Source organism: Merops nubicus, unplaced genomic scaffold (assembly GCF_000691845.1).
Source record: "Merops nubicus isolate BGI_N331 unplaced genomic scaffold, ASM69184v1 scaffold31877, whole genome shotgun sequence".
NCBI lineage: Eukaryota > Metazoa > Chordata > Aves > Coraciiformes > Meropidae > Merops > Merops nubicus.
The window spans coordinates 38214-64755 of record NW_008620175.1 but is presented as its reverse complement, the minus strand read 5'-3'; the positions used below and the strand labels follow the sequence as shown (position 1 = coordinate 64755).

Genomic DNA, 26542 nt, shown 5'->3' with positions numbered 1-26542 from the left:
CTGATCTGCCAACTAATATTTTTTAGCCAGTATATTACAGTATAAATGTGTTGCATACTTGTTTCTATAAAATTTACTGCCATGAAAGAAAGAATGATCAGGATCCCCAAAGTGTGGCATTTGTCCATCTGTCACTTGTATACACAATAAAAACCTCATGTTGAGATTCTGTTTAATGTACATCAGTTGTCTGCTGGACAAACTAGGAGCCAAATATGATGGTAAACTAGACGAAGGAGCACAACCATGCCATTTTGCCCCTTGAGAGTCCCACTGTGCTACACATCAGCCTTTGGGGTCATTCACTGCTGACCTCTTTCGTAGAGGATGTGGGGCTATCTCGAACTGGTAGCAAGTCATAATGACATGGAATATGGCTGTTTTTTGGAAGGTCGTAAGGATCCTGGCTGAAGCGTCCATTGCTGCTGAATGGTCCCTGGACAACACTCACTGTAGGCTCTGTGATAAAAGAGCACATACATTCAACACTAGAAGCAGGAAACAGAAGGCAAACACAGCATTTCAGTTTGTGTTACACAATACCCTTTCCTTTCTGCTTCAATATACAGATTCTCTGTCATGCTGAGTCCTGAAACATAGGTGTAGAAACAAAGGTTGGTATTAAGGTGTTTTGGCTTTACACTGAGTTACACCTGTTGGGCTTTCAGCAGGGCCCTGCCATGGGTATATTTCCTGATAGATGGAAGCTGAGCAGCATCTGTGCTTTGTGCTTGGGTAAACATAAAGCCCAAATCTGGGGCTTTTAATCAAGATTTCATAAAAATCCTTAGAAACACAATAGAGTATTGATGGATTTCAGAGGAATCTCTAATTGAGGGCGGAAAAGAAAAATGGTATGACATATGACATAAGACTTTATTCCAGTCCAGAAGCCATTAGGATAACTACCATCCCACAAGACCCCAATGTTTTCTGTAACTGCAGTAACTACAATAATGCAGTAAATAGGACCTGTACCAGTGAAATACTGCACCTGTGGGTATAGGTGCTGTTTTTTCTGATGAAGAGGAGGAGACTGATCTTTTCTATCCCTCCCATATACTTACTCCAGCTGCATTCAGTACTTAACTACCTAATCTAGAGCTGAATTATATTGCAATCAAACGCTAAGCTTGTTTTATGCTGTTGTTTAAAGACATGCTTTCAAACTAGGGAAATTCAGAAATGCCTTTAGGTTATAGAACAGAGCTACAGGTATTTCAAACTCTTTTCTTGTGAGTTACACCACATCTCAAATTGTTTGCTGTTACAGCTTTTGACCAAAAACCAGAATCTGAGTGCGTTATAATTTTTTTTTCAGTTTTCATGTGTCTCAATTCAAGTGATTCAAAGAAACAAAGTCCTGTGCTCTTTGTTTTTAACCTTCAACATCTAAAAGTAGATTTTGTACTTACCAACTTCATAAACATTCTTATTGGCTGAACCAGAGCCGGCAATCTCAGCATACGGGGAGTCCCTGCGTGCTGGTGACTTCATTTCAACATATCCGCATTCCAAACTTTTTGGTACAAGAGCTGGTGGGTCTTTTATTGTAGCGTATAGGTTCTCGGAACTACTTAATGAGCAATTACTTAAATTGTATTCTGAGTTCTTCACTAGATCTGCAAAAACAAAACCGTATTACTCTCTCAAGCATACTACATAATATGGACATTGTTGCTCTACAGGGCATTTTTTAGTTTTGAGTTTAAGAAGTCACTCATAAATGAATACTGAAGTGGAAACCAGTCATAACACTTCAAAACTGCTATACAGCAACTAATGAAAGCACCTCTACTGCTGTGGTCTTTTATGGGCTTGATCTTGCCGTCAGTAAATCCCTGTTGCAAAGCCTGAGCACCTTCAGTTCTGGTTAAAATAGTAGATAGCATTAAGCACAGGTATTGTGTAGAATCAGTTTTTAAGAGGGGCTTCAGAACACCTTTTGCCTTTCCAAGTGCCAAACTCGGGATGCTATTAAAATAAATTATTTAAAACTGCTCTCAATAGCAATGTCTAGGCAGATGGCAAGGTGAACATCTAGGGAGGGCCTGGTTGGTGGAAAGTCTGAGTATGCAGCCACAGTAAAAGAGTAACCATCTTCTTTTAAGTTTCTGTAAGGTGGGAGGGCCTGGTTGGTGGAAAGTCTGAGTATGCAGCCACAGTAAAAGAGTAACCATCTTCTTTTAAGTTTCTGTAAGGTGAACGCAGGAGAACTGACAAGGAAACATCAGGTAACTTGTCATTTCAGGATTTAAATACTTAACTGTAGTTTAAAAGAAAATTTATTTTCTTAGGCTGAGAAAAGCATTTGTGTTATCGGTAGTGTTTTGTTCTCTGTGTTTTTCTGTGATATACTCTCTCATTAAGCTTTAAAGCTGAAACTTTCTCAGCTTGTTCCTGACTCTGAATATCCATCATGAGCCTGACCTTAGAGAACCTGTCAGTGGATAGGTGTTCATAACTTTGTGAGTCCTTTAAAATATTTTAAATTGGGCTTCCCCTACTCCTCCAAACATAGGAGATGTCAGGTATAATAAATCACTCCTTCAGCTTAGTTGTCTTGTATTATACACAAGATGACAAACCAGCTGCTTTTGTCTATATATGTAACTTATTTTTCTTATGAACTTAGCTACACTTTTTTCACTGTTTGGATATCTAGTCACCCTTGGCATACCTTAATCATATAACAAAAATAGTGGCAGACACCAGTATCGTCTAGTGTAAAGTCTTAAGAGAAAAAATGGATAATTCATAACATCAAAATATCATCACTACCCTGAATTTCTGAAGTTTTTCATTACTCTCTATGTATTCATATTTTGATATCCTTTCCAAAGGCCATCAGTGAATGTGATGAACCACTGCAGGCTTGCAGTCATGCAGTCCTATACTGACCATGCCAGTTGCAAGAAGAATTTGCTCTCTCATAAAGCCTGTCATTAGAGGCACCTTGCATCCCTACCTGGCACACTATTCCCTGGCTGAATTCAGGTCGTATCACCCTTCTGCTGTCAGAAATAGAGCCATTTCATGACACAAGCATTACAGAAACATTTGATGTATGTGACACATAGGGGACTTAGAAAGACTTTGTTTGTCTCTTAGAAAACTCTTAAAAACCAACCAAACAAACAAACTGACTATCGAATTTCATGCATTGATCCACTGTCTAGGAATAATTAAGTCCAAAATTATTTTATAGTCTCTTCACACAGAAACCGAAGATAATTTAGAAAAGCTGAATGTCAATGTCATTTTATCTATCAACAGAAAATAAACTCACCTTTCAGGGACTTTCCCAAATATCCCCTATCGAGTCCAAAAGCACCTGAGAAAAATTATATAAAAACCAGAGTAGTTTCAACATCAAAGAAAAGTGATTAGATAATAGCATCTAAAGCTTTAAAACATGCTTTGGGACTGATTTCTATCTTAGCGTAACAGTTCTCTTATAAGCACCGGGAAACTGCCCAGTATTGGGTTACAAAAGCATTGTTGCTATTTGGCTTGCACACTTCCAAAAGTAGCTTCCTGAATAGGGATGGTGGCTACAGTCATAAGGGACCAATAAACTGTCTAGTCTGACCTCACATATGTTGCAGGCCATTACATTTTCCCCACTTACTCCTGAATGAGCCTAATAACAGCTGTTTGACTGAAGTATATTTTTGCTCTGGATAAACGTATCTACCAGAAAGGCATCCAGTCTTGACCTGAAATTCTCAAGGTATGCAGAGTTCACTCAAATTCTTAGCATTTCACTTAAACACTCCCATTTCGTTGTCAAAATCCATGACCTTCAGGAACTAAACATCTAGTGACTAGGTCTACACCTTTGCAATTATCTGTTAGCAACAGATTTCTCTCAATAGAAATCCCAGTATAAACACCAGCAATCAGCAATGCCTGACAACAGTCTTCAGGGACCTGGCACTTTATCTGGTTAGTAATCCATTCAAATGGCTTTGGTTAATATTATGGAGTGCTCATTTTTTAATCATATTTTATTGTGGTACTATGCTAGAAGCCTAACAAAAGCCTAAAATAATTTTATCTATACTGCATCTCTCTTTAAAAAAAAAAAAAGTCATCAATTCCAAGAATGAAATTATGTTGAGAGACCTAAACCAAATAATTTTATTCCTACCCTATCTTTACTTATTAGATTTAATTTCAACTGCTCTGTTGTTTTTACCAAGACTACTGGCCAGGTCACCAGCCAAGAGCTACCTATTAGATCTATTTGATCTTACAGAAAACAGAAATAATAATCAGCACTCATGCAGTCCTCTAGAATCTCCTTGTTAGTCAAGATCTACTGCAGTGGGTTAACCGTAGCTAGTATCTCTTAGGAGTTTTAAGTGCTAGTACAAATGCTCTAAGAAAATGTTAAGTTGAGGACTGAACATTGTGACTGAAATCTTTTTTGAAAAAAAACCCACATCTGAACCTGAATTGTGGTTAGAGTAAGACTAGGGTCTTACTAGAGTAAGACTAGAGTTAAGAGCAGGAAAAAAAGTAATGCTGCGTACTGGTTTTCTGATTTCCAGAACCTGATACAGATAAGGATCAGAAATGAAGATTAATTAAATTATCTAAGTTACATTGGCACTGGAAGTACCTTTTAAGGCTTTCACTGGTCAGAGATGTGTGTGACCCAGCCACATGGCAATGCATGAGATTGGCAAAGGATGAAAAGACATCAAAAGATAGCATAAAGCAGGATACAGCAACTCTCACCACTTGGGAATTTTTCTTAAGGACAATGCTCTGTCTGTTAGCAAACAGGATGCTTAGGCAGGAAGATGCTCCTAGAATTTACATCTGATACTGAGCAGCTCAGATTATGATAAACTACTTTTTAAAGTACCGATTTCATTTGATGAGGATTAAAATAAAAGGATACATGGAACCTCTCCTTTATTTAATAAGAATATGTAATTATGCCTATTGCTGTAATTGCACAATATCCATTGTTTTATGAAACTAATTAATAAGCAAATATTTTTATAAAAATTGCATGAGATATTGTGCATATCATGTTTGCATTGGGCATCAGACTGCTCCACCATTCCTCACAAGGAGTCACTTTTTTATCTCCAAGGATACTGTCTTAAAGGAAGGTCAAACCCAACCCTGAACCTCAAATACAATCTGAGAAGCCTGGCATTACCTGAATGGAGAGCCAGAAAAACATCCCCACTTCCCAATCCATTCCAAACACAATGTATAACATTCACAGTCTCCCTCTTGTTGGTTTGTTGTTTTTTTTTTCCTTACCAAGCTCATTGAGGTAGCCACCATGTTTCCAGTCTGCAGGCAATGTTCCTGCGTAGTCCATGACAGTGCCTCGTTTTCCAGGTTCCACATTTTTAAGGTTCACAAACAGCTGATTGTTTTTTGCCTATTTCATGGAAAGATAGGTATAGAAACTGAAACTCATGGGTAGTGATGAATTTGCAGGTGTAATCAGGGAAGGCAAAAATAAGCCAAATATTAAACTTAAGAGAGCAAAGTAAAATAAACCAAAGGGCAATTTACACAGAGGCATTCAGACTTTCATGCTTTACCTTTGCCAAGGCCAGCCTGTCCATGTTGTTGACGTGAGGTGGAGTAGTGCATTGAGTTAGAGTATGGTAACTAGGGTTCGAGAAATAGTGACTGTTAGCATTTCCACCGTTACTCTGGGGCATGGTTTCTGAAAAGAAAAAGAAAGGAAAATTAACAATTAAAAATAATATGGCATTTCTTTCTTAGGATATGTTTTTGACAGTGACGCACTGATTTCAGAAACTGATTTAAGAGTTTCTAGGGAAAAAAAATGCATTCCTTTAAAGAAACTGGGGGTACAGAGCAGTAACTGACTAATCATGCCCTCACTTTCGGCAAAGGGCATTCACAAGGGTTACTTGCTAACATCTCCTTCTGCTGTGGTCCTTTGCTCTCTTTTGCCTCTGTAGTCATGGCATTGCCCTAATTACAGACACTTTTACTATCAAGTTCACAGTAATGTTTTCTGGTGCTTCATGAGCACCACCACATTTGCTGCTGCATCTTAGCTTTGACAACTGTTTCTGATGGCTTCTTTACCTTCTGCCTTCCTTAATAGCCATGTGCAAAAGACAGCACTGCCTGAAGTTCCATGTACCTGTTGCATCCCAACTTCTAAGCACTTCCATAGGTCAAAAACTCTGTGTTTTTTTTTTGTTTGTTTGTTTGTTTTTTTCCAGGAGTGTTGATCCTCCCCTTCATCTGTTTTAAACTTAAGCCACTCTACTATCTGCCTCTCCACAGAACCCTGCCACAGCTAGTGTCAAATCCTGATTTTCTACAGCTGTTAGCAGTCTTCCTGTAGTCATGGTGTTGGCATTGAATTTGAAGTCTCAGTAGAAACCATATTTTGCCACACTTTCCAATTCTGTTTAAAAACACGCACAGAGGGACAGAAATGTCCATAATTCCACTGTTGAATGCACACACACACAAAAAAAAAAGGGTGCAAAAGGTTACACGATAAAACAAGGTATTTGGTCACTTCTTCTTTACAGTTAACACGTTTTACCAGGGTAAGCCACCTTCATAGAATCAAAAGCAGAGATGAAAAGACTATGATGCAGAACGAAGTAAGCAGATATAGATGCTGTGGCAGCATTCATCTGAACTCGGGCACACTGTCTCTGATAGCTGAAAGGTAAGCACACCTGCATCACACTGGTCTTGCATGCTGGCTCACCAGTACTGCTGTCACTGTGGCTGCAGGGGCTGCTCTCCTGTGAAAGGCAGTGTCTTAGTTTTCCTCTTCCTAAAGAGGGGAACCCTTCCCTGCCTCTCTTGCCAGGAAGGCTTCCAATACAGAACTGCAGGCAACCTTTTTGAAATCAGCTGTATCCCTGCCCACAGCAGCCTTCACATTCAAGACCTCTTAGGGGCAGGCCTGAACCTCTTCAGAGCTCAGCGGAAAAAAAAAAAAAAAAACCAAAAACAACAAAGTAAGGAAATGGGGAAACAATCTGTTCTAATTGTCACTTACCGGAAATGGTATAATCTGCATTGATGACCCTCATAGCAGGGGTATAGGTCACTGCAGGCATATTTGTTTCTTTTCCTTTCTGCTTGTGTCTGTAAATGATGAACAGCACTAGCAGGAAAAGCACAACCAGGACAAGAATGATGATGCCTGCTATAGCCCCTATCTGGTAAGAATCAGCAGGGATGGCAGTGCTGGTACGGCTTAAACTGTTCAAGTTGCCCACTATAATTACACCAGCTGAAATACAAAAGAAGTGAAAATACATGGCATAAATTCAAAAGCTTATGTGTCAGGATCAGAAGACAGTATTTCACTTCTAAATCTTTCTGCTAATTTAACTGTATTTAATAATACCAAGATAGAACTATGTCAGAAACCAATGTAAAGACAATCTTAGTCTAAAGTAAAATGTTAATAGTACTTTTTTTTTAGTTTCTTTTCATGGAAAGAGATATTCAGTGGTGCAGAGTCTAGTTGGAGTCCCGTAGCTAGCAGTGTTCCCCAGAGGCCAGTAGTGGGTCCAGTTTTGTTCAAGATATTCATTGATGACCCTGAAGAAGGGACAGCAAGCACCCTCAGCAAACGTATTGACTATAAAAAAACTGGGAGGAGTGGCTGACACAGCAGAAGGCTGTGCTGCCCTTCAGTGAGACCTGGACAGGCTGAAGAGTTGGGCAGAGAGGAACCTAATGAAGTTCAACAAAGGCAAATGTGGGATTCTGTGGCTGGGGAGGAATAACCACATGCACCAGCACAGGTTAGGGGTTGAGTTGCGTAGAAAGCAGCTCTGCAGAGAAGGACCTGGGAGTTCTCATGGACAACAGGTTAACCACAAGCCAGCAATGTGCTCTTGTGGCCAAGAAGGCCAATGGTATCCTGGGGTGCATTAAGAAGAGTGTGAAGAGCAGACGAAGTGAAATTCTCTTCCCCCTCTGCTCTGCCCTAGTGTGGCCACCTCTGGAGTACTGTGTCCAGCTCTGGGCTTCCCACTTGAAAAGCAACAGGGAGCTATTGGACGAACTCCAATGGAGGGCTACAAAGATGCTTATGGGACTGGAACATCTCTCACGAGGAAAGACTGAGAGACATGGCTCTGTTTAACCTGGAGAAGAGAAGTCTGAGAGGAAATGTCATTGCATTTACAAATGTCTGAACAGTGGGGATCAAGAGGATGAGGCTTTTCACCCAGTGAAAAGTGGTGATGGCCAGTGATAAGACAAGGGGCAAATGGGCAGAAACTAGAACACAGGAAATTCCACTTTAACATAAGGAGAAAATTGTTTAGTTTGAGGGTGATGGAGCACTGGAACAGGCTGCTCAGAGAGGCTGTTGCGTCTCCTTCTCTGTAAAACTTCCGTGGATGTGTGCCTGTGCAACTTGCTCTAGGTGAACCTGCTTTGTGGGTAGAGGGGCAGACTGGACTAGAAGATCTCCAGAAGTCTCTTCAAGTTCCTACCGTTCTGTGATTCTGTGACATTTTCATGGGGTTGAAAAGGTAAGAACGTGCTCTCGGCAAAAGCACAGAGCAGATCAAGCACATGCTCTATCAGCAGTTTTTGACAGCACAGCACCATAAAACATTTCATGCAATTTACACTTGAGTGCTTTGCTCCAATAAACCGTTGTTGAGGTGTCTAATACAAAATCTACAGAACATACTTAGTAGAATGGACACATATGCCTTATCAGTTTAATTCCATATATGATACAGAGATGGTATTTAATAGGTCAATCCAAGCTTTATATAAAACAATTACAATATTTTTATTGCATTTAGGCTTTACCTTGATCACACCTGGCCCCTTTCCAGCCAGGGCTGCAGTAACACGTTCCTGTGATGTGGTCGCAGGTTGAGTTGTTCAGACAGTCACATATCTGCCGGCATCCATACCCATATGTACCTTGAGGACATTCTGCACAAAGTAAGTGCAAATAATAATCAGACACAATCAGTACTTCAGTGTTTTGGTATTCTAGCTCTATAGCACCACACACGCTACCGTTTGTTTCTCAATTCATACGTTTTCGTAGGTGGCCAGCAGATGGCAATGTGCTACTGGTGGCAGACCTCCACGGAAAGGAGTTTCTGAAGAGGACCTCTCGGGGTGTGGTGTGTGTGTGTGTGTGTGTGGGCAGGAAAGAAGTCCAAGAAGAAGGAATTTTCATTCAGAAGTGATTTTCCTTTACCTGTAATGTTGCTGCTTCTAAGGCAGTGAAATTACGGAGGGAGAAAAAAAACCTCAAAATATTAAAAGGGTAGAAGACAGTGAAGAAATACTCAATATGTCAACAAAATGACAGTTCTACACCAGAATGTCAGGTCACTCAGGCTTCTCAGATCCCAGTGCTTAAAAAGATCACATAATCATATCAACAGAGTCAGACATCTGGCTGCTGTCATGTCATGTCATATAACAGATGTGATAGAAGAGCAAAAGATAATGGCCATAAGAATGAGCCTAATATACATCACATATTTGTATAAAAATAACACTGGTCCTAGGCTGCTTGTAGCATATTTTGGTACTGTACTGTATACCCTGAGAAACAACCTGCAGGAGAGAAATGTGAAATTATGAAGAATCCTCTAACTGAAAGAGTTTTACATGTTTTTTCTCTCCCAGAATGATTTGAATAAAATAATTAATTACTGATCAAAGTATCTCCTGCATCATGCCGTTAGCATGGTAAAGAATTATCCTACACTGTTATAAATTATTTCTTTTAGACTGCCACCTCTGTTACTTGTGTGACTTATTTTAATTCTGATGGTTTGAGGGACTGTGGTACTTCTTCACCTTCTGAGACTCAGTTTTCTGAAATCTTTCAGGAGCTTTTAATTATGATAGTTTGGTCTTATTTGTCTTTTTAAAAGACTCTAACTAATCTTTTACGCATTCCTAATTCAGAATAATTTAAAAGTGTGCCAAAGAAATGTTAGTTCAGTCTTGATAAATACAGGCTCAACTGGAATTTCATACTTCTATACTTTCTCCTTCTCTTGGTTACATTCAGTAAAACAAGATTGTAACTACCTGAGACAATGGCTGGGTCAAAACAATCATGCCACAATATATTTTGGCATTTTGAAATCTGAATTGGAATGAAAAATCTGTTTTTAAAACTGACATTCAAATGCAGAAATATCAAAATATTTAGTTTAATATTGTTACATTATTATTATCAAATTATAGCATAAAATCTATAAAACATAATAATAAAGTAAGATTTTCCAAAGAATTCAAAATCCTTTTTTGATATCATGACATCAAGAGAGGATCTTAAAAGAGTTTATCTTCTCCTAAACATTTTGAATGGACTGCTTTGCACTCCAGTATAATGCATGAAGTGTGGGAATACCACCATAACGTTAGCAGAAGCTGGACTAACAGTTCTGTGCTTATAAGCCCCATTATTCTTTCAGTGTTGTACAATGTTATACCACCACTGACATCAATGGCGTTTTTCTTTATTTTCTTGGGTAAAGAATCACACACATATGGGGAAAAAAAAAAAAGCCATCCATTATGCTTTGTATTGTAAAACCATGTTGCAAAGATAAAATTTTTAATTTTATCTACTAGGATTGATGTGGTACTTCTTAACTTTAGTTTTCTAACAATTAGTTTTCACTGCGGTTTCTGCAATTACCTGGGCTCATCTGTTACTTTTACAGGACAGAGTTGAGAGTTGTTGGGGTTTTTTTTAGTGTTATGTTAAATAATAGTTCCAAAGCAACTAGTTGCTACAAATTGAAGGAAACAACCATCACAATCATAATGAGTCTTAACAACTAATTCTGCTGGCTTTTATCTGTTTGGAAAAAGCATAGGTCTAACTCCTGAAGCTTTTTCCCCATCAAAATTTGCACTGAAGCCAAGAGGTTGTAGCACAACGCTGGCCAAAATAGCAGAGGGTTGGCTCAGGGTTTAGTACCTGCAATCAGGCACAAACAATTCCCACCCCTACTCACTCTGCTCACAGTGCTTCCCCATGAACCCTGTGCGGCAGGTGCACTGCCCACTGATGTGGTCACAGTCGGCTCCGTTCTGGCACTGGCAGACCAACGCACAGTCCTTCCCGTAGAACCCTAGAGGACATCCTGCAACACAAGGAGGGGGAGGGGGAAAGGAATGCAACAACCACTCCAGAAATAAAATGCAAATAGTCCGGTTGTAGCGGGTTACTGAGAAGTCATTCCTGTAGCCCCGCTACTCAAGATGGTATTCTATAAAGACAACAGATCAAAAGCTAAATAATACCTGAAATACACCTAAAGTGTGTATTTTAAGTCATTTAAAATACACTTTAGGCAAAAAAAAAACTAAAAAAAAAAAAGAGATTAAAGTTGGGGAATTGTGCAGACAGCAGATGTTTGGAAGAAGGTGGCAAGAAGGGCTCCTCAAAGAAAAGGGTCTAAGAAGGTATTTGAAGAAGGAGAAAGAGGGATATTTGAAAGAGGAGAAAGAGGGCTGTTTGTAAACCAGAGCAGGGTGTCTTTTCAGTGATGAATGAACCTTTGGACATATTTTCTGTGCAGTTGATGTTGAAGCATAAAAAAATAAAAATAACAGCATATCATATCTCAGCTCCTCACAAAGATACCATTTCAGTATGAAGAAGACATATCACTGCAGAGAGATCATTATTCACCAGCAGGAAGCAAAACAACTCTGATAGCTGACAGCTGAACCAGTATAGTGAATGTCTTCCAGAGCTGCATCCATATGGCCTTATAATATATCTGTTATTTCCTACCACTATGACATTATTCAGTTGAAAAAGGAGAGTTCTGATTTTATAAAAAACACGTATTTAAACACTGAATGCAAAACACAGTTAGCAGTCTTATTTTTCTGGAGATCAAAGATAATGACTGTGCCCAAATTACAGACAGTGGGTGTGCCTGGATGAAATATAAACCAAACTGAAGCTGTAACATGATAAAGAAATCAACTTTTATCAATTTTTATCTCTAACAAATCTTTACTTCTCAAACTTTGTATGAACTCCTACCCAGCATATAATGAGAGCCATATACCTACACCCAGTCACTGTATGGCTGTTATTTTTAAAAAAACCTCTTTAAAAAAAAAAAAAAAATCAGTATTACTGGATCATTTACAGGAAGAAAATTTCAGAACAAATTATAACATTACAGTCTAGTGAAGTTATGCTTCTAAGTTCCAAATAAAATGGAATTACAGGTGCTGAGCTAGAGCTGTTGCATTGCCCCCAGGAGGTAGCAGTTACAGATACGAGATGTACTGTATGGTCAATTTGCAGGGGCAACAGGGATGGTGCCTCAGTAGCCCACATCCACAGCTAAGCTGGAAGCTACCCTCATGGCTTGGGTCAGCTCTGTGTTATCTTGCAATCTTGGATGTTAGGTCCCTGCTGCCAGAGTACTTCTTGGGAAGGTTTCAGAGAGGGAAGGAGTTAGAGGATACCATCACCCCACCCTGTGGGGAATGCCTGCAGGGCTGACCGACACCATCCACGCTACGGACTGCAGCCGTAACCACACATCTGCACTGGTGACATGTGAATGTCAGAGTGTTCACTCTGCATGTGCACATGACAGACTCTTCCATGTAGATGTGTGGCCACGGCCAGGAGTTGTCCTCCTCTGAAGGAAGGCTAAAGAGAAGCCTCAATGTAGTTGCCTCCCCTGCAACCAAGGAGGTAATGTGTTGTATCTTCTGCATCAAAAAAGGTTCAACAGCAGGGCAAAAATTCAATTACTAAAGTGTGAAAATACTGAAGGAAACTTCTGTTATGGATTCGTAGGCTAAGAACGGATGGCAGAAGTCACTCACTTTGTGTACAGTAAAGGCCAGTCCATCCTGGGGTACATTTGCACTCCCCATCGTAGGCGCTGCAGTAAGCTCCATTGTGGCAGTTGCATGTGTGGATGCAGTTTGGTCCCCAGTGGGAAGGTGGACAAGCTACAATAATCCAGAGCAATTAATTAATCTCAAATTACAAAGATCTTTGATACCCATGAATAGAGCTGCTTGCTCTCTCATATTCATTCTCACATATGAGCACTGCTTCATTTGAGGTTTGTTGTTTTTCTTTCAAATGCATTTTTGGGGCTGCCCCATTCTGAGCAAACAGCCACACTTTTTTTTTTTTTTTTTTTTTTTTTTAATTAAGGAATCATTTTGCTCTAAATAAAAAGTGCTGAAAAAGATTAAAATTGTGAAGGAAACCAGTGACACATACTCGATACTAACTAGGACACTCCAACAAGCTTTCACTTAGAGAAAGCCATGCATTAATAAATTAAGAAAATAAATTTAATTTGTTTTTTTAATCTGCAGACAGTTCAATTGAGCATAGTCAAGGGGATAAGCCTTTCAAGTCTCAAAAGTGAAGGAGAACAGAGAAGGCTGAAACACGTTTTGCAGCCTGTAGCTTTAAACCAAATACTAAGCTTTCATTTCCACTGTTAGATTCTGTATAACTACCTAAATGTGGTGCTGTACCTTCATAAAGTTAACTCAGTTGTCTCTGGGGGTGCATTAATCAATGTAATATTTCTAAACACCAAATAATGATCTATAAAGTATAGATTCTTTTTTCACTCACAATCTTGTCAGCACATTATGGGACAGAATTTTACTGACTGCTTTGAAAATATGGTGAATGAAACTGAGACTATGTGCTGCCATTAAAATGGCAAAGTGGTTCCAAAATGCTAATTACTATTCACAGACAGAAAAAGATAATTTTCTTCATGTCAGAATACCACGAAGTGCAGTGGGTTGTCTAAGAATAGCCCCTTTCTGTTGATTAGGATTCACATCTTAAGGTTTTCCTTTCTTTAGTAATGAGACATATAATTTAAAAATAGTTTTGTGGAAGTACAACAGGAGTTTTTCATAGGTAAGAAACAGAGAAGCCTTAGCCTTATTCCTGTGTAAGTTTAAAAAGGCTGATAGCTCCTTATTCTTGTATTATGATTTGTTTGTCCAGATAGCTGTCAGAGCAATAAAAGCTCTTGAATCATTTAAATGTTTACATAATGACTCGTCTATGTGTGGGTTGTATTTTTGCAAAGTGTAATTTTTGCCCAAATTTCACTTCATTAAGAAATACACCACATTGTATTAAAAAAAAAAAAAAAAAGTACTGAGTTTGTTTTTTGTTGTTTCCACCTCAGTTGTGCCTTACTATTTTTATTATAGTTTTGTGTTTCAAATTAGTGGTCAACTAAGAAGGAATGTAACTCACATGCAGACAAAAGGTAGTAAGTTTCAAAAAGGTCACTAGTTTCAAAAGAAATTAATGGAATCATTTTTTTCCATGCGAACGAAAGGCCTTTATACAAAGCAAACAAACTTCCTCTCTTACGGTCCATGAGCACAGCCTGAATAGATGCTTCCATTCATATTGCTGGCACCATTTTCTTGTTATTGATTCAGCGAGTAAGTCCCTCCTTCTCCTAAATATCCCTATTCTGCTACTCTCCCAACTACCTACTTATTTTGCCATAAAAACAGGGACCTTTGTTGCTGCTGGCTTCCACAGGAATAGGCCCAAGATCTATTTTTGTATCATATTGAGCTGTGGATGCTAATCACTCCGCAGAATTTATCCAGTAAAAGTTTTTTGCCAAATTGACCAGATGTTATGTTGCACTGGTACAGAGCCAGTTATCCTGAACCAGGCAAACCGTAAATGATATAAACCAATGAGGCATGTTATTAGGAGGTGCACCTCCTTGGACGCCCCAGCACAATTTCTTTTGAATTTTGACATATCAGGGTCTGGTGCCACTTCTTTTATTCAAAAAAATGGGTTGGCTGAAATTTTGGCATGGGTGTTTCAGACTGTGTGGATTTTTGTATCTTATGAAATTGGATATGCTTCTTGTGACAATTTCACTTAGAGATACCTCTTTCCTGCCAGCAATAATTTGCATAGACCCAGCAAGGCATGCAAAGAATGCCTAATTATTTAATCAAATAACACTGTGGAGCATAATAAAATTAGGGTGTAGCCATTCTCCTTTTTAAGTCAGTAGCAAAGTCTTCACTGCATTTAGTAGAGCAATACAATACACATCAAGTGAAGCAGAATGGCCCTAAAAATGTGTATCTGTGAAACATTTGTAACAGGAAGAAAGAGAAAAATCCATCAAAAAGTTATAAGGACTTTAAAAAAAGTCATAGTGGCAAGTTTCCCAATAATCTGTTTGAAAATTGAACAAGAATAAGGATGGTCTTGCAGCTAGAGTGCTAACCTGTATCTGAGAAAATCTTGGCTTTGTTCTGAGCCTCGCCAGTAGTTCTCTGTGAACCTCTAGTAAGAAGAAACACCCTGTAGTTCCTTATTTCTAAAATAATACATGTGTTATTCATAAGACTGTCCTGAGGATAGAAGCCCTAGGACGTTCACAATGCTACTGAGAGAATGCTAAGTAATTACTAATAAGCAAACAACAGGTCAAGAATCGTCTCTCCAATGCAAGACTCATCAGGTCACAGGAAGAGACATCTAACATCACTCAGTCCAACATCCTACTCAAATGATCTTCAATGACGATAATTTCACAGCCTCTTTCAGGTTAGTTGCTGTGCTTGACCATGCTCACAGTAAGTTGTTTCTTGTGGGTTTTTTTGTGTTGTTCTGGTTGTTTTTTTTTTTCCTAGTATCTAGTAAAAGTCACCCTTGTAGCAATTTGTGAGGACAGCCTCTTTCATAGTCCACTTCTGAGACAAATCTGATCCAGCATCTCTGCAACTTTTCTTTGGGCAGCAGAAGTCTGAAAATTGAACCCTCCTGTCATGTGCTCCAGGCCACTTACTAGAAAAATCATAATGAAAATGTTTGCCGATTAAATGCAGGAAAGTTTAAGACCTCTTCATTATATACCATGAAGTCCTCGTTTCTGACTTACACTGAGTTTCTTTATCAAAAAGTAGAGCATTTAAATAGCCAAATCCTGATTGTTTTAGAAATAAAGGCAAGCCAGCTGATACTTACGCTGAGAGCAGTCACTACCAATCCAGCCAGGGTAACACTGACAGGATCTATCAATAGGATTACACGTTCCATTATTGGTGCAGGTGCATATTCCAATGCAGTTCTTACCAAATCTGCCACTGGGACATACTGAAAACAAGTTGTCAGAATTAGAACTCCTTAGTAATCAGAACAAGACTGTATTATCCTTATTTCAAGAGAAAGCAACTGATGTTTGGATCACGGAATGCATTGCTTAGTATAACGTTAAAGCGAGGCATTGTAAATTCGGGCATGCCCAGTATACATATTCATTATACAAATAATACAAATAAGAATATAGGATGAATTTCATACTTAAGGATCAATGTTCAAAAGCTTAAATCTGCATAAGATTCCTAATGTATGAATGGCACACACTACAACAGAAACTACTTTAAATTTTATGGTTTCTAAGTGACAGAATTAAAATTACTACAGTGCTTGGTCTCTGCATCCCATGGAGTCTTTATTATAACTTGTACCTTCATTACAAAGGGCTCCTGTAAATCCAGGTAAACAGTCACATAAGCCAGTAACATGGTGGCAGGGACCACTGCTGTGTACACACTGGGGGCATGTCTGGCTGCAGCGGTGTCCATAAAACCCAGGGGAGCAAACTGGAATTAGAAAGAACAAACTGTCATTTCTTTCTGCCTTTTCTGTACAGCCATGAACTACTCTTCAATGCACTTGCTCGTGACTTTGAATTAGCTCTGCTTTCTAAATACACAAGAGTTGCAATGGTAGCTCTTCTTATTTACATAGCTCAATCCTTTATACTCGTGAAAGGAGATTTGCTCGTCCCCCTCAAGGGTTTACCATATTCTAGTCAGTAATGACTTAGCTGACATTCTATTATTTGTATGGACTCACTGTGCTTGGGTTATACTTGAAATGCATACAGTATACGTATCTGGCTATACATTATATGTTCTTTACAACATGAACATCTTTTAAAGCATGTCTGAAGAAGAATAATTTTAAAAAATAGAGCAAATAGTTTTTTCTGTGAATGAGTAGGGACATCTTAACTTCTTATGTACTTCCTAACTTGGAACACAAATAGCCATTACTTCATGAGAAAAATGTACAAATGTTTTCCAGTCATCCTTTAATTTAGGTACTCACTGTACTCATTATATTGTAAAGACAGCTACGCATCACCTAACTTTTAGAGAACCTGAGATCAAAAATACAGTAATCCACTTAATTCTTTTGCTAAAGGCACTGTTTTCTTGGGGGGGGGGGGGGAAGAAAAAAAAAGGGGGGGGAAAGAAAAGTCTTTCACTTAAACTCTCCTTCTTTGTTGCTCTAATCCCTTTAGGCATTTAGTTCCTGTTAAATTAGAATATTAGGTAATGCATCAAGAGAAATACCTGTTGCACAGCACCAATTAGCACTGATGAAAACTAACTTGGAATCTTTTCAATATTTTAATTTCATTCAAGATTCAGTCTTTTAATTATACACTCGATACAAGTTATGTGTCCAGATCTCTCTAGATAGACTAATTTTTCCAAGTGAAACAGTGCCAAAACGTCTTCCTGTTTACTGAAAAGGCACTTTCTGACTGAGATCCAAATTATTCATATGACCTTTGTGTTCCTGGCCTCAAGACTGAGCATCAGAGAGGGGCTCTGAGAGCCACGAAACTGGAAGCCTCTTGTCCAGGTTACAGGCACAGTTCCAAAACACAGGGAATGTTCTTACATGTAGTGTTACACTTAGTCTGCCTTTGGATTAACTGATTAACGGCAAGGCCTTTAGAGATTAGATAGTGAGAATAATTGCTGCACTTAGTTAGAAACACTTAAGGAATACTAATGCCACACTAATGTGGAATTTACCAGGCTGTCACATTCTTCAGCTTGAAATCTTGCTATTTCTGGACTTTTAGGACTTCATTCTCTTCTGGTTCTCCTTCTACCTTCTAGTAATCATTCTATGTCATCTCCTGCCTTTTAAGCCTCTTTTGGAGAACCTAGCAGCATCTCAGCTTGGCCTTACCCCACCTGCTTCTTGGCTCTGTTTCTGGGAGACCTCTGAAAACAGGGCCACCCTCCAAGTGCAGAGGACTCCTCTTTCTCTTCTCCTGACACCTTTGCCTCACAGCTTCCACAATTCAAACTGAAGACAGCTAGACAGCTGGCAAACTGTGACAAGTCTTGGGAGGGTGGATATTTTGCATATTATCTTATTTTTGCCTCCCTGTTTTCTGGTATGATTTACCTCAGTTTATCTGTATCTCTCTTCTTGTAACATTTAAATTTTACAGAAACAAATTTTTGAAATGCAACTATGAGTACCTGTGATTTCTTCTACTTACTGTAAGTCTGATCCCACTGGCCATTCTTTGTGGCGTCAAAATAAGTGTTAAATGAAAGAATAATTAAACCAATAATTCCTACCAGACTCAAACTGGTGCTAAGATTTCTAGCTTCTGAAACTCATGCACGTTTTATTTACCTGGCAAAACAGGTATTACAAAATGAATATTCATCAATCAGATTTGGAAATGCTGAGCTTTAGAATGGAAAGCCTTGCTAAATTTGTTTTTTAGAAAGTCATGTGCATAGCAATGTCACAGCACAGACGGTGAATAAAAGTGAGGTTGTAGTATAACAAGAAAGCACTAATAATAGTTGGAAACATTTGTTAATCTCAGATTAACTCTTGTTTCTGTATATCCATACATTTTGAAAAATGTCCAATCAAGGAGTGTTTCATAATACTTGACTTTACAATTACAAAGCAGCATGATATTAAAGCATTTATGTTGTCCTTACTTCTCTGACAAGTGGTGCCTCTGTATCCTGGTGCACACTCACAGATTCCATCATCTGGAGAGCAGGATGCTCCATTTTTGCAGTAACAAGACAATGAGCAGTTTGGGCCCCACTGTCCCTCAGCACACACGCTGTCACAGTGAATGCCTGCAACCATAAATAAACAAAACTGTCAGCCTTTGTAAAAAGCCCTTATGCAGAGTTAATTTAGAACTTTGTTCCTCTGAGGACCCATTTTTAAAACACAGATCACAAAAGCTATCTAAGGAGTTATCATTAACATCAGAAAAATAGAAGAAGAAAAAGGTAAACATCCATCTCTGCTCCTGCCCTCCCCCAGAACAATGCATTTCTTTTGTATTCCAGTTTTGTTGAGATGTATGTCAGGGCTGGTCTGGAGTTATGTAGGAGGAAAGCACCTCTGCAGATTTACACAGAACATAAGAGCTCCATAGAATCATAAGAGTTGTTCTGGTTGGAAGAGGCCTTCAAGATCATCAAGTCTATCTGTTAACCCAGCACTGCGAGGTCACCCATAAATCATGTCCCTATGTGCCACATCTGCACATACTTTAAATACCTTCAGGGATGGTGACTCCACCACTTCCCTGGGTAGCTGTTTCCAACACTTTACAACTCTCTCTGTGAAAACATTTCTCCTAATATCCAATCTAAACCTCCTGTAATGCAACTTGAGGCCGTGTCCTCTTGTCCTATCGCATGTTGCTTGTGAGAAGAGAGCAGGTAGTACCTCCTTTCAGGTAGTTGTAGAGTGAGAGGTCTCCTATGAATCTCCTTTTTTTTTTCAGTCTAAACAACCCCAGTTCCCTCAGCTGCTCCTCAGAAAACTTGCTCTCTAGACCCTTCACCAGCTTCATTGCCCTTCTTTGGACATGCCTCATTAGCCAGGATGGTATTTCCAGGCTTCCTGCCCACCAATACTTTAAGAACTGCAAACATGAATGCAAACCTCTCAGTATAAAGTGTTCCGTAATTTTTCAAGATCCTTATACATATAAAAATTTTAAAAGGTCCTTTACTCCTCTCACTTTCACCACTGGTATCAATAAAGAGAACTGAAAGTAGAAAGCAAGTCAAATGCAGCAAAGTAATGTCTTTTGCTTCCTCCAGAACAGATGTTTCAGAACAGTAAAAGCTTGTTTTCTAATTTTATGCTAGGGAAATGCATGACAAAAGGTACTGCAGAAACTTTCCATGCTGAATGTAAAAATTCTTAAGGTCTGACATAATTTTGTGTAATAATGGGGTGCAGGACACAGAATGATTTCTAATTAGTGGTGAGCTGATTACTGCTCAGCCTCATACCAAAGGGAAAAATGTAGTGCACACAAAGGGTTTCCAAACACACCATGTGAGCATTCCAAACCACTTAGCCGCAACAGTGTTAAAAGGTGCTGATCAGTCAGAGCTTTGGCTAACTGTTTTTGGCGTAAAATTGATTATAAAATGGCCACAAACTGAACCCCTATACATAAATCATAATATAAACCACTATTATAATCATCCAGTCATGGGATGACTTTTTCCTCTGCAATGCAGCGACTTTAAATGCAACTTTCTTATTTGGTTGGTTTTTTTTTTTTTTTTTCCCCCCCACTATCTGCTTTTAAAAAGCACACTGCATGTTAAATGCTAGCAGGCACCACTGTGGAACTCAGACTGTATTGTGTCTACAGCACTTTGCATTAACAATTAAGTATTATTGTAGAGCCCCTACTGAATGATGCCCTTCGCTAAGGGAAAAGTGGACTGAGTCCAACCACAAGCATGTCTTGCTTTATAAGTATTTCCAGCAAAATACACTACAGGTTCACTGGCTGCCAGAGTGCTGAAAAAGCAAAACAGTTTCACATGTGACAAGAAAAAAAAAACTTTAACTTTGAAGAGCAAAACCTACTGTTTGTAACAACACTGTAAAATAACTACAGTGTTCTCTGATAGACAAGACTCAGAGATGATTCCCCAACCTGTACAACGTGTGCCTTGTAAAGCTGCCAAGAGCCAAACACTAGCTCTCTAATTAGAAGAAAGGTGAAACTCCAGACTCTCAGATTGTTTCTCTGCAAGACAATCAACAGATCGAATAATCAAATATGCGGTTCAACAGGTTACAGCAACAAACGCCAGCAAGGCGGAAAACACTTGCCTATTAGAATGCAGCTGCTAACCAACAACAAACAGTATACAGCCCACCTAAAAGCTCTCATTGTACAATGATAATGGCTTCATATTGGCCTATTTTTGTAAAAAAATTAAAGACTTCTTTAGCATTACTTTTTCATTTTTGCCTGCATAGGCAATGCCGTTCTCCTATCTTCATCTGCATTTGAAAGACAGTTGCAGACTTGCTTCTTGGTAGCCTGGGTCAACTTTTTCATTAACTCCCTATTTGTGTATAAATAGGTAAAGTAGAGTGGCTGGATTTTGAGATGCTGATGCACATAAGCAGGATGAGATCACCGCTTTTTAAAAAAAAAAAAAAAAACCACAACCAGTTATTTCAGATGTGTGAGATTGTTCTGCTTGAGGTTCCCAAATCTGAGAACTCAGGTTTATAAGTCTGAAAGGACAGACTTCATTTCAGAACTGAGCTTGGCATTCTGTTCACGTGAGTGTTATCTGTCATATCATACACAGCTTCGCTCAGTGAACCCTGCTAGAGAAAAGACATTCTTCATGGAGTCTTGATGGGTTTCAGTGGTGTTCAGTATACAATGGTCACTATTAACAAGTCAGCGGTTGCCAAGAGTTACCATAGTGCATTATCTGAGATTATGTAGACCAATGACATACAATAATACCAGGCTCAATTATATCGTCTTGATCTGTGCACAGAGGATGCTTTATGACAGCATGGTGTCAAAGGGTGAGACTAGGCACACTGGGACAGAAAAGACAATGGGCTTCATAATGTATAGAGCCACGATACTTCAAAGAGCAAACAACTGCCTTAAAAATGAAAAAGGAAGAAGTTCCTTCAGTACACATTGGGGAAAATCGTCCACTAGGAAAACTTTTAAAAATTATCTTCTCTTTTCCAGTTTCATTCCTTATGAGGAGGTAGTCAGGTGGAGAATGACATCCCTCTACTTCACGAAGAAACAGTATATCCTAAATATCACTGAATAATAATTACAACAATATACTGAAATAGTGCTGAATATTACTTCCACCTCACTAGAAAAGGAATTTTATTATGTTCAATATTGATCATAAGTAAAATCAGTTTCACTCCCATGTGTGTCAAGAATCAACGTGGCAATGTAGAAATTCTAATTCGTTTAGTGATTTACTGTATCTTTATTTACAAAAATAGTTTTAAAACTCATTGGAATTTAGATGAATTCACAAGGTACTTCAAAACTAAAAACTGTTTCACATCTTATAGCTGTAAAAAACAAATATGTGTATTTTTGAGAAAGAACAGGTTAGAAATATTAAAATTATTTTAAAATTAAAAAATAATTTTCTAGACTCTGACGCTTTGTATGAAATTTCAGCAAAGAAAGCTATGCTTTTATAGAAAAGCTAGAAATCACTGAGGAAAAAGAAACTCTTTCACTGGAATTTACAAAGCAAGATTAGACTCAGCTTTTACAACAATTGTATCAACAGTGTGCTAGCTTATGATTGCCACAATTTCAAGCAAGTATTAATCATAATACCACATAATAAAAATGTTTTAGGTAAGTTTTCATGTTAATTTTGATACTGATAAGGATATCTGTGAGGCAATGTTTTTGCCAGAACTATGGACAAAGAGCTCTTTGATGGCCTTCACAAGTTGCTAGGCAATAGCTGAATGGTCATGATAAACTTCAGCTAAGCTGCTCTGAAGAAATGCTCATGCATTTAATGCCCAGTGCTTTATGCTGGGGGCCTCACATCTAAATCAGCATTCCCTCGGCATTTGTAATTGCATGAATGAAGCAAATAGTTCTTTAGGGCTACCAGTGTTTCTGCTCATGCTAGCAGACTGTTTACATACTCCCTTTGCCATATTTTTAAGTTGAGACTCAATGATCCATCCAAGTCAGATCAACGGAGTGCTAATTTGTTTTAGCACTTGAAATGGAAAAAATCTACCAATTATTTCCTACAATCTTCTCAGGCAAATTTATTATCAGACTATTTTCAGCTAATTATGTTTCCATTAGTTTGATAAAAAGTTATCCAAACTTTTTTTTTTTTCCCATGAAGAACATGTATCTGCTACACAATTTATCTTTATAACATGTGGAACTTTCTAGTATAGTCTTTCATAATTAAAACCTATTTGCACACTGGTCTACTTCCCACATGCCAGAACTAAACTGGGTATCCAACAGCCTAAACAGGAGAAGGATCAGGTCATAAAAACCTGGGGAAATCTTGGTGTCATTAAAGCAAATGATACATTTTCATTATAGGCCAAGGTCTCATCTCATCAATGGAGAGAAACAAACACTAGATCACTTCCGTTCAAGAAGCTTAGACTTCTGATGGTGAGAATTGCTTCCCTGTTTCTCTGTCAAATTAGGGAAGACAAGCCCAAAGAAAGTGAAGAAACAGCACAGGGAAGTGGTTAAAAACTTTACAGGCACTATTTAGAAGTACCCACATGTCTTTAAGGGAAGAGAATTACCTTGCTCCCTAGCTGAAGACAGCCAGAAGACTAAATAGAAGTGTCTTAATTTAAAGAGCTAATGAAGAGATCAAAGATTTTCTCTAGAAGTCCAGTGTTACTTCTTCGCTGCAGGAGTGGGAGGATTTGTGCTCACAAGTTTTAGTAGAAAGCCAGCTGCAAAGCCCTGTCAGCAAAAACGGTGCTGTATCACAGTTTGAAGGTAAGCATCGGTATCTGCAAATTTTACTGGAAGAATCACTTTAAAGAACTCCCTGGTATTTTTCTGAAGACCACATTATTACTGCTTACTGTCACCCACACCAGGAGTACTCTTCATTTATGACATTTGAGGTAGCCACAAGAAAATACTACCTCTCCTTTTCTCACCTTCTTCAAAGGTAGAAAATAAATGTATTTCATCTACAGATTTAATTCTTCTTCTAAAAGAGTGGTATTTATTCCACATAACTACCCACCACAACGCATATGTAACAGAGATAAAGAAACAGTGAAGTTCAGACACAGCGTAGGCCAAATCTCTTATTGAAGAATTTGTCTCTCGCTGTTGAAGTAAATATACTATTTAAATGACACAGCACTGACTTATGATTTCATTTTGCAGCACACTGAATATTCATCACAATGAGACCTCATGCTTCAGGAGCTATGGGGAAATGGGCCAAGGTGAAGGGAAGTCCATGTTCTTGCAAGGGGTTCTCAGCTCAGATGCACTGGGTTTCCAGCACCTTGCACGCCGTTCCAGCACCATCTCATTTCTCAGTCTCAAGGTGAGGAAGACCCATGACAATACTCTTTTTTGTCTTTTTCCTTCTGTGTAGGAGGGGAAAAAAATGTGTACACGTGAAAAGCTAAAGTGCAAGCAGGAGTTCTACTTCATGCTTCCCAGGGGACTTGGTTATTTCCATCAATGGAGTGGGTGTCAGATAACAGTCCTCCCTGTTACAATCCAGCAACAAATGTGCCTCTTAGAGATAATGTCAGGAGCACATGGAAAGACACACCACTTCCTCACAGAAACAAAACATCTGGTGGTGGGCAATCTGACTAGTGTAAGCAGGTGTGCAGCACAGCAAAAAATCACCAACACACTATCTGCTGTAGCATATGGATGGATACTATGCGTGCTGCTAAAATGTAGGCTGATATTACTGCATCTGTCTTTTTCCCTAAGCCAATGCTGTTGTTCTGGTGCTGATAGCAGACTAGTGGTATGTCATAATCCCTCACACTGCATAACCTTTAAATCGATTTTAAAAATAACAAATGTCGTATCAGTGTAACATGATATTTCATCACAAACAGATAAGTCCAGCAGAGTTGCACCCAAGAACGCACAACAGGAATGTCTTATCAGTAACATCCACATTACTGTAATAAAATAATAAGCAAGCTGTCTGGAGAAAAACTTTTGCTCTTTTTGCAATGCTTTGATGCAAACATATCAGTTTGCAAGAACATGAATTCTCTAATCTTTTAGGCAATTTGGAAAAAATGTATTTGACAGCTGCTTGCAGAACAGATAAGATTAAGGGATGAAATTAACAGCTACCATGGTGCTTGGTGGATTGTAGTCATTGAGAGAAGCACTAGAGATGACTCTTTAATGGAAGTTAACCTTAAGTTTTGGTATGAACTATTAAGAGAATTCATTATCACTACCTCTTGGAGGAGTACATTTTCTGTTTCTTTCTTCTGCTTTCTATTTTAATGGTCCTTATTCTTTTCTACTGTCTGTCTACTACTGTCCCTCAAAATGAAGAAAAAGTTATTTATAAGATAACACTGAAAATGTCAAGGGATGAGACACTGGGGCAGACACCATCCCCTGCGTGGGCAGTCGATGTTTCTCAATTCTGCCATCCAGTCATGTGGCTCCTGGAATGTGGTGGAATGGCCAGATTGCCAGGGAAAAAAACATCACCCTTAACTCCTGCTTTTCTAGACACAATTAAGCTGATGTATAGTGAGCACTTGGTACAAACTACAGAAAAGTTAAGATTTCTAATAGGAGTCCTATAAACAAAGTCACTTTTGTTTAGGGTGAAAAATCCAGGTATCCTCCTAGGAAAAATAACCTAAATTAAAAACAAAAACCCTAAATCAAAGCAGAACCTAAGTAGAATAAATTGTAATTATTCCTGAAGTTTTACAGCTGCGCAATGACAATGCAATAGTCCGTTACAGAACTTGCACTTTCATTTATGACGAAGACCTAAGAAGCAAAATAAAATACTTCCCACATGTTCAAACATAAAAAAAAATCTACTGAAAAATACTAAACCATACAGCATTTTGTTGTTGACTTAATGCTCAGCTGCAGCTATATCTTGAAACTGAAGTAAAGGGTACCATGTTAGCTAGGTTGCCCTTTTGTACATGACCATAGTCCTTTTGTCCACTTCAGCAGCTCGGAGCCCCCTCACTACCAGGCCAATGGCACACTCCAGCCCACCACCCCACCCACACACACCCCATCCACCACGTTTCCTGTTCCTCAGGGTTATGGTACAAACGTGTCATCCAGCATGAGAAAAATCTTCCACCCTTCATTTATTTCTGAAAAGCTGTATAACCTATTCCCGGTGATGAAAGTCCCTGGGGAAGTGTAGACAATGGCTCTGTTTACAAGGCTGAGGAAAAATATTACATTTCAAATACTATTTTGTAAACTTTACATAATTTTAGTGGCATCAAAACATTTGGGGAAGTTCACCTTGGATTCATCAATTTATTCTTGTTGAAAAAGGAAAGAGACTCACAAGTTCACACTTTTAAGCTTTTCCAAATGCATTGAGTTTTTAACACTACCCTCCCAATTACATTTAGACAACTAAATCCTTCATTTCACTTAGATGAGCATTTCATTTCCTCCCTCTCTTCTCTTCATTGGTTTTTATTTTGGAAGGTAATACTAACCACCAAAACCTAAGTCTGATAGTTGCTTTAACAAATCTAACAGAAAAAAATCTAAGCCATTCTAACCTAATTTTTTGCATTTTAGTGCCATCCTTATATTTTCACAAATCCCCCCATCTGCTTCTCCACCTATTATACACA

The 26542-nt window shown here is 38.6% G+C and overlaps 1 protein-coding gene across 1 annotated transcript in view; it reads right to left on the bottom strand.

Moving 5' to 3' along the window:
- Positions 1–298: 298 nt before the first annotated feature.
- The window catches only part of MEGF10 (multiple EGF-like-domains 10), a 63462-nt gene continuing 37218 nt past the window's right edge, over positions 299–26542 (bottom strand). The window contains exons 11-22 of the mRNA XM_008944042.1: positions 18838–18984; positions 16534–16668; positions 16031–16159; positions 12856–12984; positions 11010–11138; positions 8821–8949; positions 7037–7273; positions 5577–5704; positions 5287–5410; positions 3290–3334; positions 1416–1622; positions 299–459 (exon numbers count right to left, since the gene is read on the bottom strand). Of these exons, the coding sequence (XP_008942290.1) occupies positions 299–459; positions 1416–1622; positions 3290–3334; positions 5287–5410; positions 5577–5704; positions 7037–7273; positions 8821–8949; positions 11010–11138; positions 12856–12984; positions 16031–16159; positions 16534–16668; positions 18838–18984 (1700 nt within the window). The remainder of the gene's footprint in view (positions 460–1415; positions 1623–3289; positions 3335–5286; positions 5411–5576; positions 5705–7036; positions 7274–8820; positions 8950–11009; positions 11139–12855; positions 12985–16030; positions 16160–16533; positions 16669–18837; positions 18985–26542) is intronic.